The following is a 13,629-nucleotide window of genomic DNA, read 5'->3' as shown; positions in this document are numbered from 1 at the left end:
CTGTTGAGACATTCAGATGGTAGAGTCAGAATTTGGCGTAAACAGAATGAGAACATGGATCCATCATGCCTTGTTACCACTGTGCAGGCTGGTGGTGGTGGTGTAATGGTGTGGGGGATGTTTTCTTGGCACACTTTAGGCCCCTCGGCCTACCTGAGCATTGTTTCTGACCATGTCCATCCCTTTATTGCCACCATGTACCCATCCTCTGATGGCTACTTCCAGCAGGATAATGCACCATGTCACAAAGCTCGAATCATTTCAAATTGGTTTCTTGAACATGACAATGAGTTCACTGTACTAAAATGGCCCCCACAGTCACCAGATCTCAACCCAATAGAGCATCTTTGGGATGTGGTGGAACGGGAGCTTCGTGCCCTGGATGTGCATCCCACAAATCTCCATCAACTGCAAGATGCTATCCTATCAATATGGGCCAACATTTCTAAAGAATGCTTTCAGCACCTTGTTGAATCAATGCCACGTAGAATTAAGGCAGTTCTGAAGGCGAAAGGGGGTCAAACACAGTATTAGTATGGTGTTCCTAATAATCCTTTAGGTGAGTGTGTGTATTCCTTACAGACATGGGAACAACATGTCTGGTATGTTTGTGTGTATCCAGAATAATCATATTAATGTAGTTGTTATATTATTGTAGTGTTATCTAACACTGGCCAGAGAAACATACTACTTCCATTCATCTACTAAACACTTCCTTCCTGTTTTTTGCTCGGTGGCACAGCTCTGTTTTAGTCATGAAGAGTCAATAGAGTCGTGCATCATTACACAGACTAATTTCTTCCCTTTAACAGTTGATAATTCATTACTTTATGATGTATTAACAAAGATCCTGAGAAGATGTGGTATAGGTTTGCACAGTTTTACATATCCCCTTCCTATTATTAACAATCCATTTTTAATGCTATTAAATCATTTAATTCTATTATTTACATGCAATACAGTGTACAAACAAAATAAAACATACAGCTATGCAACAGCAAATTGGAAGACATAGCAGGCAAACATGCAATACCTAAAGAGTATAAAAGCACAGCAAACTTCCTCATATAAAATTGTATTTATACTTTATTTATAATTCTAAGAGTTTTTTTAGTGTATTAGGAGCGCCTAATACATTATTGATGGGTGACTTCCTGACATCACTGATGACATCATTTCTGGTACTATATAAAAGGCCAGTAAGAGTGCTGACGCCTATCAGAGACCCCCAGCTGCTCTGTGTACTGTATCCCGCTCATCATGCGTGAAATTGTACATCTGCAAATTGGACAATGTGGCAACCAGATCGGCTCAAAGGTAATAAAATAAAATCCTTCTCCACTGTTGAAGTTGTAATGTGTACAAGTCCTGACTTTGTAGAAAATGTTGAGACTCCAATCTAATGTTTTGTCTATCATAGCCCACATCAAAACTACTTGTGTGTCATTTTTGAGGAAACTCTTAATGACACATCTGTTGAAATGTTATGGTAGTGTCACTGTTTGAAAAAATATTACTTGTATTTTGTCACGCTTAATATTTAAGTAACATCGATTAGATAAAAAAGATTTCATGTATGTTATTTTACTGTTTTTTAAATGATGACACATATTTTTGACCGTTCCTTTCCATGGTGCCACCAACAGTTGTGAGTGACACAGGGTGTTCCCTGTCAAGCATTCAGGGGAAAGATAACGGGCAAATGCAAGACTGGCATGGGTGGGACATGTTTATCATGGCTAACACGTAACAAGAGAAAGGAACTACAAGATAATACAGCTAAAGTAACACATAATGCCTTCTGACAACACACAAGTCTGAGAACCAAGCAGTAATTATTCTGTTAAGTATCTTTATTATTTTATCGTGTATAGCAGGGATTCTTAATCAAGATCAGGAGTTGCCATATGGCGACTTTTGTGTTATAACTCAAATTAATAAGCAGGAACACATTTTAACATGTACCCATCTGGGAAAGAGTCAGTAAGCTTAGATTTTGCAGTCATACAGACTGAAGAGGTACACGCAGATACAACAATTATACCTCTGCTCAACTGCACTAAAAAGTCTCCACAGATGTGTACATGAGACACTGTCACCAAGTGCTTGATCTTGTTGCGGTCTCAGTAAAGAATATTACAAAGAGTACGGTCTAGACCTGCTCTATATGAAGGGTGCAATGAGATAACTTCTGTTATCAATCAGCGCTTTATAAAATAAAATTGAACTGAATGAGAAAGCAACCATCTCGGTGTAAAACAGAGAAAGATAATTGTTGGATGAAAATATTTCCTGAGTATTTATATTCTGGGGAATTCTTTCATCTCTCATGACTAACCTTTAGTGAACACCTGATATTACAATGATGATTTCCTTCTTTGGTGTTGTGTCTTTAGTTTTGGGAAGTGATCAGTGAAGAACATGGGCTCAACGCTACAGGCATCTATGAGGGAGACAGCGAGCTCCAACTGGAGAGGGTCAACGTCTACTTCAATGAGGCACATGGTAATAGAGACATTCAGACTGCAAATTGCTTATTCATTAGCTGCAATTTTCTTTCCAGTTCATAGTTTATTTCATGAGCTTTGCTGTTTACCAATTACCTATAAACCACTTGTTCTTGTTAAATATTAATGTTCTTAAAATTTTGACACACAGTGAAGACATATTTAAGGTCATGATGCCCATTTCCCATAGAACTTCATTTCCATTTTGTTTGCAGGTGGTAAATATGTCCCCAGGGGCATTCTTGTTGACCTGGAGCCTGGTACAATGGACAGTGTAAGAGGAAGCCGCATCGGGGCCCTTTTTAGGCCAGACAACTTCATCCATGGTGAGACAAATAATGAAACAGTTAACGGTATTAGGGAATACCTGTCATGCTTTTATGTGGCATGACAGTGTGAGTATGAAGGTAGTGTTTATTATCATGTGGGAAAGGAAAGACACTAATAAAGTTTAAACACTTATTGTACCTTCTAGTACGTAAAACAGCCTTGTGGTTTTTAGTAGCATTAAAAATGTTCCACAAACTAAGGGAGCGGAGAATAATTTTAACACAGAGAAGAAAATATAATACGTCAACTGGAACAAAGGCATCACCTAAATTGGAGTTATGAGTATTTAACCAAAGAATAGTGGAAATATTTATTGGCAATTCCATTGACAAGTGACATAATTAGATTAACATATACACTTTTATTTTGGTGTTACAGGGAACTCAGGCGCTGGGAATAACTGGGCGAAGGGCCACTACACAGAGGGAGCGGAGCTGGTGGAGCAGGTTATTGACAGAGTGAGGAACGAGAGTGAAAGCTGTGATTGCATGCAGGGTTTTCAGCTGGTTCACTCGCTGGGGGGTGGCACTGGCTCTGGCATGGGAACCCTCATCATCAACAAGATCCGAGAGGAGTACCCTGACCGCATCATGAACACCTTCAGCGTCGTGCCCTCCCCTAAAGTCTCCGACACAGTGGTGGAGCCCTACAACGCCACCCTGTCAGTGCACCAGCTCCTGGAGAACACAGACATGACCTTCTGCATCGACAACGAGGCCCTCTACGACATCTGTTTCCGCACTCTGAAACTGACCACACCGACTTACGGGGACCTCAACCACTTGGTCTCCATGACCATGAGTGGGGTCACGACCTCTCTGAGATTCCCCGGACAGCTCAACGCCGACCTGAGGAAGCTGGCTGTCAACATGGTGCCTTTCCCTCGCCTCCACTTCTTCATGCCAGGCTTTGCCCCCCTGACGCCCCGCGGCAGCCAACAGTATAGAGCCCTCACGGTGCCTGAACTCACTCAACAGATGTTTGATGCTCGCAACATGATGACGGCGTGCGACCCAAGGCGGGGGCGCTACCTCACGGTTGCTGGCATCTTCCGTGGCCGGATGTCCACCAAAGAGGTAGATGAACAGATGCTTGCAATCCAGCAGAAAAACAGCTCATACTTTGTGGACTGGATCCCTCATAACGTCAAGGTTGCCGTGTGTGACATCCCACCCCGAGGCCTCAAAATGTCCTCCACCTTCATCGGCAACAACACGGCCATTCAGGAGATATTCCGCCGTGTGGGTGAGCAGTTCTCCCTGATGTTCAGACGGAAGGCTTTTCTCCACTGGTATACAGGGGAAGGTATGGATGAAATGGAGTTCACTGAGGCAGAGGGCAACCTCAATGACCTGGTGTCGGAGTACCAGCAGTACCAAGACGCCACTGCTGATCTAGATTCGGAAGCAGAGGAAGAAGAAGTAGAGGGACCCTCATCAACAGTGACAACAAAAGTTCAGTCTCGGATGGAAGTTAAACTGGAAACAGTGACTGAAACGAGCAAAGACACTGTGGATGAGTAGAAGACATAGTGCATACAGTGTGATGTGTAGGTTTGATACCATTGTGGATGTTGGATTGCTGGTATGAAAATTAATTCTTATTTTGTAGTTAAGTGTATGCCTATAGTCAATTTAGATAGACTTTACTTAATATGTGACAGGTGCTATGACATTCAAACAGTAGTGCTTACTGTCTTTTATGAATTCTTCAAATCATTTGGAAGCTTGTATGTTTGTCTTTTAAGGTTTAGAGCTTTTTCTTTTATAGTAAATATTTGAAAATCATGGAAATGTTTGCATGTATATATGGAACAGTGTTTGTTATGCCCGCTCTATATAACTCACAGTCATAAATATGAAACACTGTTTGTCCAATAATTCTTTATCCAGACATACAGTAAATGTTGTATTGAGTGTTTTGTATCTGAAGTTATGACGGTAATTAAATACACTGAAAACCAAAGAGGGATGGTTTCTAACAACTGAGAGTACATTCATTACAACTCTAAAGAAATACCAAAATACTTTCCCTTGTCATTCAGTTTTATCATTTGAAGTTAAACTGGACTAAAGCAAACTGAACTCAGCTGCAGTGATGGACAGTACTCTGACAGCACAGTGACAGTGGTAACTTTAAAGGCTGTCACACAGTTTCCTTCTGCTGTTGTGAGTCTGGGACAGAGAGATTACACACAACTTGGCCAGAGTGTCTGCACTCTGAGATAAGCACACATGACGTGGCGATGCCCCTTCACTACTAAAAGTCCCCTAGAGGCCAATCTGTTTAAAGTCTTTTGATTGTGACCATTTCAAGATGTTTTCCTTGTTTCATTTAAATAATTTTTAGAATCCCAAACAAGTAAAATTATGATTTTTTTGATTAAATAATTCAAATGCTAAGATTATAAGAAGGTCTGAGAAAATAAACACAACTTTCTTTAGCAGAAACACATTTTTGTGCTTTCCTATCCTGTTAATCACTTCAAGACCTCTAAAATTCAGAGGGACCTGCAGTTGATAATGTTTAAAAATCATCATGGCTGGTCTCTGTGACCAGCCTAAAAAATTATACTCTCTTGGCAGATGTTAACAGATACAAAGAGTAAAACAGAGTTAACAGCTGATCAGATATTGCACTTAAATCGCACAGAGACAATTTAGACTAGAGCAATACTGTATTTGAATAATCACTGAGATGATCCTGTTGGGTCGGCAGCCCGCTGCCTCTCATTTTTCCAAGGTTGCGGACGACAACTTTCAACCTTCACTGAGCTGAATTGTGTAACGCCAAAAGGTTGAATGTAGGTTAGGTACGGTGAAGAGGTCTATTCACGTGCTCTTCTATCTTCAGTTACGTCGTTCATAAATTCGAGGTTAAATATGAAAGATATTTCATTCTGCTGTCTCCAGCCTCAGTGGACTGAACGTCCTGAACAGCGGAAGTGCGTAACTAATACCACTCCAGTGACTGCTCCGGTACAGTGGGAGGGGACTTGCGGTTGTCTTTGAACGTGGTTCACTGATTTCAGTCAGTGCGACTGTGCCTTCCTACCTGGCTACTCCGCTCCCCGACATCACCAGCAGCATCCACTAGTTAAACCATGAAGATCTGGACATCAGAGCACATATTCAAGTAAGTAGCTGCTTTAGCTAACGTTAGCATAGATAACTTGTTTTATATTCCGGTGTTTAAATGGTCCCGGGAGGTTCACGGTTCGGACAATTAACGTTAAGTTGGCTTCGTATTTAATCCGGTCAACAGCAAACCTTTTATCAGAATCTGCTAACTATGTTAACTTACAAGTTAACGTTACGTGTTACTAGCTAACTTAGTATGCTAGCAGTCGAAGCTAGTAACGTTACATAGCCAGACCCCCACCCCGTGTAACGCCAGTTGGTGCCTTTTTTAAATGATTACCACGTTACAAGGAAGCACGCAAAAACACCAAAGACATCTTTTAGAAACCCCCCCCCAAAAAAAACTGTCAAATTGCGTCATCAGCCGGCCGACCCCGCGCGCGACCTTTCCCCTACATTTCTCCGTGCCTGCTTCCGTCACAACGAGGGCGCGTTCACGTTTGTCCTTGGCAACCACCCACCGCTACTCTCATTTCTTCTTCTCATCACAATTTTTCAGAGCCCAAAGTGACATCTTCAGGTTGCTTTTGCCCAACTAACAGTCCAAAACCCAAAGACGCTTCATTTACGCTTCATCATAAATGACAAAGAATTTCAGCAATGCCTTACATTTAAGAAGATGAAACCAGCAATGTGTCACATTGTTGCTTAAAAAAACGATTAATCGACTAATCGCAGCTCTACTGTCAGATTAATATTGGAGTAAAAAGTAGCCTTAGGCTACACTATTTAATACATAGTGTATTATGAAATGGAAGTAGTCAAGTAAAGGACAAGTACTGTACAAGTAGTGGCCTTGTACTCAGTAGATGTACTTAGTTATATTCCACCACTGTACATAAGCAGTTTATTTAAAAACTAAGAATGTACAGTACTGGGTTTTAGTAGGTTTTTATTTTGAAAATACAAGAAGTAAGTTCAGTGTTTTTGTTTTCACTTTTGTCTTATAAATTTAAAAGTATTATTTAATCCTAAAGACATGTTTACAGAAATTGTAAATGACTATACAATAGTCAGTCTGTCAGTCAGTTTGTGCATTTATATGAATTTGTGTGTCTTCCTTTCAACAGCCATCCTTGGGAGACTGTGACCAAGGCTGCTATGCAGAAGTACCCCAACCCCATGAACCCCAGTGTGGTCGGTGTGGATGTTTTGGACAGAAGTATTGACAAACAGGGACGCCTCCACAGTAAAAGACTGCTCAGCACAGAGTGGGGTCTTCCATCTGTAGTGAAATCTGTGAGTTTTAAAACCCAAACTGTGTCAGCAGTGTCTGTCTGCAGTCTCGCATAGTTGTGAAACATGTTGCTGCAGAAACCTTGTACTTTAACCGCTTAGGTCACACTAAAAATTTACACATGTGACTCTGAATGGAGAAACACATGAACTGCAAGTGTGTGCTCGTGGTCTGGATGCTTCTGTTTGATGTTGTGTAATCAAAGCGATATGACACTTGATGAAAAAAGTATATAATAAAACACATATTCTCTTATTGTGGTGATAAAAGGGCTTAAAATGACTGTAAAAGTCAGACAAGAAAACACAACACAATTATCCAGTTAAAACCTGAGTCAGTTATGTACTGGAGATTAACTGGAGGTTAATGCTTTCCAGCCAGTGAGCATGACCTTGACCCCTCAAGACTATTTCTGTCCAGGGGTAGCAGCAGCAGACCTAGTGCCAAGGCTCACGTTGTACAGGACACTGTAGGGCCATTCCTGTCGTGGCTGAGATGAACCCGTGACGGCGTGTTATGTAACTTTCCATCTCTGTCAGCTCAGGTTCAAAGTAGAGGTCACTAGAATGCTAATCAGTGACGGAGGATGCAACATTGAACTTTTACCCTGTTTCTTTGCATTTCTGAACTCAGTGATGATAAGGCTGGAAAAATTAGTATCCTACTACTTTTACCCTGTGTAAACATTGGCCAATCAGCTGCTGTTGTTTAGCACCGACCTCTGCTTAGGTCTGAGCATGGGGTTTAGTAAGTGACAATGTCCATGAATAGCTCCTTTTAATACCAAGGACTGTGACACAGACGGTCCCAGTAACTGATAGCATATTAACGTAGCCCTTAATCAGATTGTCTCAAATCACTCCTGAGCCTAAGGGGATGTGAAGACACTTGACATATCATGAATTAATTCAACTAAGTGCTCTGTGTGAGCATGACGAGTTCAGATTTACTGCATATAATACACCTAGAATCTCAGCTGGCACTGAAAAGACTGATTAAGTAACATTTCTTATAAAATGAAATTGTAATTTTAAGGTAAATTTAAGCTGTGCATTTGTGTATTAATTGCATACAGGACATGAAGCTTTGCGTACTTAATGACTTTTTGGGTTAGACCAAACAAAGAGGGGGAGGAATGCAGTAAATAAGTAAATCAATCAATAAATAAAGGCACCATTTCAAAGGTAAGAGGCTGCACAAGTAATAACATTGATTAAGTTACTGCAAGAAAACGACTTTAGCTGTTAATTTCAGTTTGTAGTAAAGTGTGTTTCTATCTTTGTCTTCAGCTCATTGGCAACACGCGAACATACACGTATGTTCAGGAGCACTCGGTTGTGGATCCCAAAGAGAAGATTTTCGAACTTCAGTCCACAAATGTGAGTATTTAAGACACAACACCCCCTTCTTTTGGGTTGTTGAGATTTAACCATCAGTGTGTGCATTAAAGTCAGGAGCAAGAGTGAGAGCTCAGTATACTTGAATGCAAATGTATGTGTCTTTACCTTTTATCAAAATCAGCCAGGAATTTAATCTCACTCATGTAGAACCTACTGTGTCGAAATGTCTGTAATGAAGCACTGCTATCCTGCCATGATGTACCATCATCTGTAATGTGATACTATCACAGGGCATAACCCATGCAAGCAGAAACAGATGGTAAAAGTTTAATTCCTGCCTAGTTAAAGCTTGAGGTTACTATTAAAGATGGTACATATTCTTATGAAAGCCTATAATCCGTTTACTAAACATATTCTATTTTACATGTGTCAACTGAAAACACCCATAACCCGACCAGATCCAGTTTTCATGCCTTTAATTTGCCTGAACACATAAGATTTGGGTGTTGCAGTAAAATCCTCTCTAGAATGAAGTCTTACTTGTTTCACAGGTCGACAGTGAACATTCATAAATGCTGCTTTCACATGCTCTGACTGTGGGCCGTGACACATTTCGTATCTTCATATTAACTCATTCGTCTCTGGTGATATTTCCTCAACAGATCACTTTCACAAACATGGTGTCTGTCGATGAAAGGTTAACGTACACACCACACCCTGAAGATCAAGAGAAGTACGTTTTTACACAGCACAGATTTCTAAATAAAACCGATGAATCATGAATTTGTGCAGCGTTCAGGACTTTTGACCATGAATTTATTATTTTTTATTTTTTTTACCCCTTTTCAACTCTAGAACAATACTGACTCAGGAGGCTATCATCTCTGTGAAAGGAGTCAGCCTCAGCAGTTACTTGGAGGGAGTTATGGCGAACACCATCTCTGCAAACGCTGGAAAGGTAAGAGATCCCTTAAAAATCCTCCTTTCAGATGGAAGCCAAAACATTTGTGAGGCCCATTTCTAGTAGTTCCCAGTATGACACATGTGAAACTAAACATCTTTAATTATTGGATCCTACACTTAAAAAAAATCCTTATTTGTTGCATCAGGATAATAATTATCATATTCCTGCCCAATTGTCAAATGTGGCTTTTGATATATGGCCTTTTTTTCTATTACTTAACCTGGTTCCCAACCTTTTTTAATCCTTGTGATCTTTTGAAATTAAGCAATGTCTACTTGTGACCCTTTTCAGATTGTATCATTTAATGTATTTTTACAGGCCCCTGAAAATGTAGTATCCAATGAGGCTTCTGTTTCTTGTTAAAAACAAAGGGTGTAACCGGAGTCACACACAAGAGACACAGAGACACAAATAAACCTAAAAGATTGTCTGAAAGTGTCTGAAAGAGCCCTCTCCTCAACATTTTTTTTTGTTTGTTTTTTAATGAGATCTCTGTATTAACAGGACTCACTATTTTTTGTTTATTTAAGTGAAATTAAGGCATCTAGGAGCATACTTTCAGGGAATCTTTCCTAAAAGGGATTTGTGGTGTTGAAACAGTCTGGATCCGAAAGTTGGAAACTACTGCTCATTCTTTTTCAATGGCAATAGAAAAGGATTGTGTCCTTTTCTATTCAGCATGATGTAATTCTCTTTATATTCCCACCTAATGCTTTGTTTGTTCTTGATCAGGGCCGTGAAGCCATGGAGTGGGTAATCCGGAAACTGAACACAGAAATCGAGGAGCTGGCAGCCACAGCACGCGGGACCATACGTACCCCCATGGCTGCCGCGGTCACCGAGAAATGAAACCTGCCTCTCTTTTCCAGCAGAGTCTGAGAGAAGCTGCAAGCCAGTACAACCAGCCTCCCTTTCCGATGTTCTGGTGCTCTGGAGTTTTTGTATTTCGAAGGAACAGCCCATCTGTCTAGTATACTTTACTATCTACATTAGATAGATTTTAACACCAAGCTGCATCATAAAGAGATTCTGTGGAGTGTTTTCAGGAGATGCTACCTGGCAGTACTGCGGTGATGAGACACTTGGGAAAGGAAAGTAGGTGAAACTCTCAGGGACAAGTTCAAACACCACTGTGTTATCTGTGTGTTTGGAAACATGCAGCATTGGCAAAGAGGACTGAACTGAAAACTCACAAGTGCCAAAGCAGACGCACTGCTTTTTGTCCAGCCTCTTTTTAGAAGCACCTTTGCCAGCTTTGTTTTCATCTGGCAAAATACCTCAGAGTGCCAGCAAGTCTCCTCTGGCACGAAAACTGTGTTTACAGCGACAGGGTTACAAGAAAAAAGAGATGTGCGGCTGTGGCTGCGAGGAATACTCCTGTTGAAATATGATGGTTAAAAAAACCCCCAAAAAACAATACCTCGTTGAGGCAGGGTTATGGGCAGTGCATGTTAAGTGTACATGGAAGTGGTTTCAGTTGTCAGAGTAAATGGCTGAGTTTGAACACAGCCGTCGACAGTGACACGTTAATGAAATGTTTCATTGTCAGGTTTATTTGTGTGAGAGAGCCAACTCCTCAGCAATGTTGTCTTGAGGGACCTCAGTAATAACAAGACACTCAATATAATCTGTATGTTGTTGCTATGTGATAACTAATAATGTTATTAAGGTATTTATGTAAAATAAAGGGATCAAGAGACTTGCCATATTTATGTTTTTGAAGGAGAAGACGACCTCAAATCACGAGTTAGTATCACTTTGATGGAAATCAGTCTGATGTATAGAGACAAACAAAACGGTAAAGACTTTAAGTTACATACTGTACCAGACCTGAACTCGGACAGTTTTATCAATACACACAAGACTTCTCTGCCTCAGTTGTAACTTGAAACACAAACAGTCCTCTCAGTTTAAAGGCTGAGACCTTTGCATCAACTTATATTTGCACTTTCAGAATAAGGTATTTTAGCAAAGTAAAGCTGCTACACATGCTGAGGGTGCTGATTAATTGTGAATATTTTGGTATTACTGTCTGAGATTAAATGTGGTTACAATTTGCATTTAAGAAGGTCTGTCTTTATATAAAGATCAGCAGTGGCTATGCTTTTTTTTTTGTTTGTTTGTTTTTTTTTAACATGTATATTTGTCTATAGCAAGAATATATATATTTAGAGAAAGTGTTGGTTTTGCGGTAGTGAGATGCGACGTGGGTTGACCATTGAGAAATATATCACGTGCTTAGTCAGAAATTGTAATGTGTGCATTTTGTGCCTCGGAAAAAAGAAAAAATACAGAATGTGGCAATTAAACAAATATGTAATCATGTTTGAATAGATTTCTGCTCAAAGTAATTCTTCACATTGGTTCTGGTTTTGAGTTGGCATTCAGTATAGGTTATACGATTATATAACATGGAGTTGATATTTATCAAGGTTCATTATTTTCAAGTAGCAACATGGCCTGTGGGAAATGTGCATATGATTCTGCCAAAATTCGAGCTTGATTGCCTTTTGGGAAGTTCAATCAAGAAATGCTCACTAAATGTATGCATTCCAAAAGTCACTGTTAGCTAAAGAGTCTGAAGGCATGTTTATGCAGTGCTCCTCTGTATTTTCAGAGTCTAGACACTGAAACACCTACAGTAGGTGTGGGCCAGTACACCTGCATTCTTCTTATGTCTGTCACTTAATAGGATGCACTTGTAAGTTTGAAATGGAAGAGCCACATGCTGCCACACTGTGGCCAAATGCTAGACTTAGTTTTGTCTTGAGATAAGTCATTTAAGAAAAAATGTCAGATCTTACCTTGACAGAAGTTTCAAGTTTAGAGCCAAAGTAAATAAAATATTTTTAAGTTATTTGAGTTACTGGTTGGAGGAAAAAAAAGTGTGATGTGACTGGTTGAAAATAAAGTTATTTACATTATTATCTGCACCATTAGTTTTTCTTTGTGTAGTATGTCTGTAGTAGTATTATATTTGTCCACTGTGACTGTGCTTTTTTAAAACTTGGTTATGTTTTGCAATATTGCCCTGTCAAAAAGGAAATGCATGTTATAGTCTGAAAAGATTGCCAATTCAGGTTAGGATGCTTATGTAGATGTCTGTTACTGCTAGCTAGGCTGTACTGAAAGCTCAAATGTCCCTGCAGGCCTGTGTCTTGAGTCTGAGTCAACCCTCTAATTTCGATTCTTAAATTCAAAGTAAATATATTAACGGGATAAAGTTTATACTAATATGTATATAATAAATATATAAAGTATGGCATCTAAACGTCTCTGTGACATCACAGGCGTAGAAAGCCCATGTTGGGGTGTTGAAAATTAGAAAAAGTACAGCCTAATCTGGTGAAAAGTCAGTAATTTTGATAAAAATAACTAAACTTTATGTGAAATCCAAGATGATGGATAATTTTTCCTGCATCTCCAGGTTTCATTACCTGAAAATGTGTGTTTCTTAACATCTCTAAGGTTACACAGCCACCGTTCAGACAATGTTAGAGGTAGAATAGTGCTCAATCATGCATAGATGTGGTGTGATATTGCTGTGGATGTGTTTGTAGACAAATTTACAAAACATCTTGACATTACCATCACCATTAAACACCATTAAGAAATTATTTTTGTATTGGCACATTATCTTAATTAATATTTTGGGGTAAGGCTGCAGGACCAGAAAGAAGAAGAGGAGGGATGAGGACAGTCGAATCATGTTCTACCACAACAAAAGCCAGCGTTTCTATTAAAATTCTAGTGTGTTTATAAAAGCTTCTTTAACTTGGAGGATAAATCCTGGTCTTGACCATAGTTTGGCCAAAATCTGTGCTTAAAAAAGCCGTATGGTTAATCAAACAACACTTCACCAAATCCCACCCGACAATAAAAGTGAAATTTAGTTCACATATTATCATTTCAACTATTATGTAAAGGTCTAAACTTTAAATGAAAATGGTCATTTTTGTTTCAAGTTTATTTCTCAGAAAGCCTGTACATTACACATTCTGAAATGTATAAATACCTTACCAAATGCTTTTCATATTTTAATTTCACAGGGATGCTTTAATTGTACATTTTTTACACTGACTGTATACCATAGTGCAATGCAGGCACAACA

General features: G+C 39.5%; 3 protein-coding genes and 1 long non-coding RNA gene across 4 annotated transcripts in view; 2 read left to right on the top strand and 2 right to left on the bottom strand.

The window, feature by feature from the left end:
• Positions 1–13,629, bottom strand: part of megf6b (multiple EGF-like-domains 6b) — a 103,415-nt gene that overhangs the window by 55,454 nt on the left and 34,332 nt on the right. The gene's annotated exons all lie outside the window — the stretch shown is intronic.
• On the top strand, positions 1,175–4,802 carry LOC123987027 (tubulin beta chain-like). Its single transcript, XM_046075549.1, has 4 exons — positions 1,175–1,317; positions 2,397–2,505; positions 2,723–2,833; positions 3,216–4,802. Exons 1-4 carry the CDS (start codon positions 1,261–1,263, stop codon positions 4,358–4,360), a joined length of 1,422 nt encoding a protein of 473 aa, XP_045931505.1. The 5' UTR covers positions 1,175–1,260; the 3' UTR covers positions 4,361–4,802.
• On the bottom strand, positions 3,134–6,334 carry LOC123987034. Its single transcript, XR_006829053.1, has 2 exons — positions 5,892–6,334; positions 3,134–4,231 (listed from the first exon to the last, which is right to left on the bottom strand). It is a non-coding gene; the product is annotated as an uncharacterized LOC123987034 (long non-coding RNA).
• Positions 5,786–12,375, top strand: prelid3b (PRELI domain containing 3). Its single transcript, XM_046075562.1, has 6 exons — positions 5,786–5,972; positions 7,048–7,216; positions 8,504–8,593; positions 9,217–9,287; positions 9,410–9,512; positions 10,251–12,375. The coding sequence occupies exons 1-6, from the start codon at positions 5,941–5,943 to the stop codon at positions 10,365–10,367; spliced, it is 582 nt and encodes a 193-aa protein (XP_045931518.1). The 5' UTR covers positions 5,786–5,940; the 3' UTR covers positions 10,368–12,375.

The sequence above is a fragment of the Micropterus dolomieu genome, linkage group LG18 (assembly GCF_021292245.1).
Source record: "Micropterus dolomieu isolate WLL.071019.BEF.003 ecotype Adirondacks linkage group LG18, ASM2129224v1, whole genome shotgun sequence".
NCBI lineage: Eukaryota > Metazoa > Chordata > Actinopteri > Centrarchiformes > Centrarchidae > Micropterus > Micropterus dolomieu.
The sequence above is the reverse complement of the archived record's forward strand: the minus strand, read 5'-3'. Positions and strand labels throughout refer to the sequence as shown.

Bases quoted from the DNA above. Each gene is read 5' to 3' on its own strand.
- prelid3b (XM_046075562.1), top strand. From the start codon at position 5,941: ATGAAGATCTGGACATCAGAGCACATATTCAA. The intron at 9,288-9,409 runs GTACGTTTTTAC...TTTCAACTCTAG, and splicing joins CACCCTGAAGATCAAGAGAA to AACAATACTGACTCAGGAGG. The intron at 9,513-10,250 runs GTAAGAGATCCC...GTTCTTGATCAG, and splicing joins TCTCTGCAAACGCTGGAAAG to GGCCGTGAAGCCATGGAGTG.
- LOC123987027 (XM_046075549.1), top strand. From the start codon at position 1,261: ATGCGTGAAATTGTACATCTGCAAATTGGACAATGTGGCAACCAGATC. The intron at 1,318-2,396 runs GTAATAAAATAA...TTGTGTCTTTAG, and splicing joins GCAACCAGATCGGCTCAAAG to TTTTGGGAAGTGATCAGTGA. The intron at 2,834-3,215 runs GTGAGACAAATA...TTGGTGTTACAG, and splicing joins GCCAGACAACTTCATCCATG to GGAACTCAGGCGCTGGGAAT.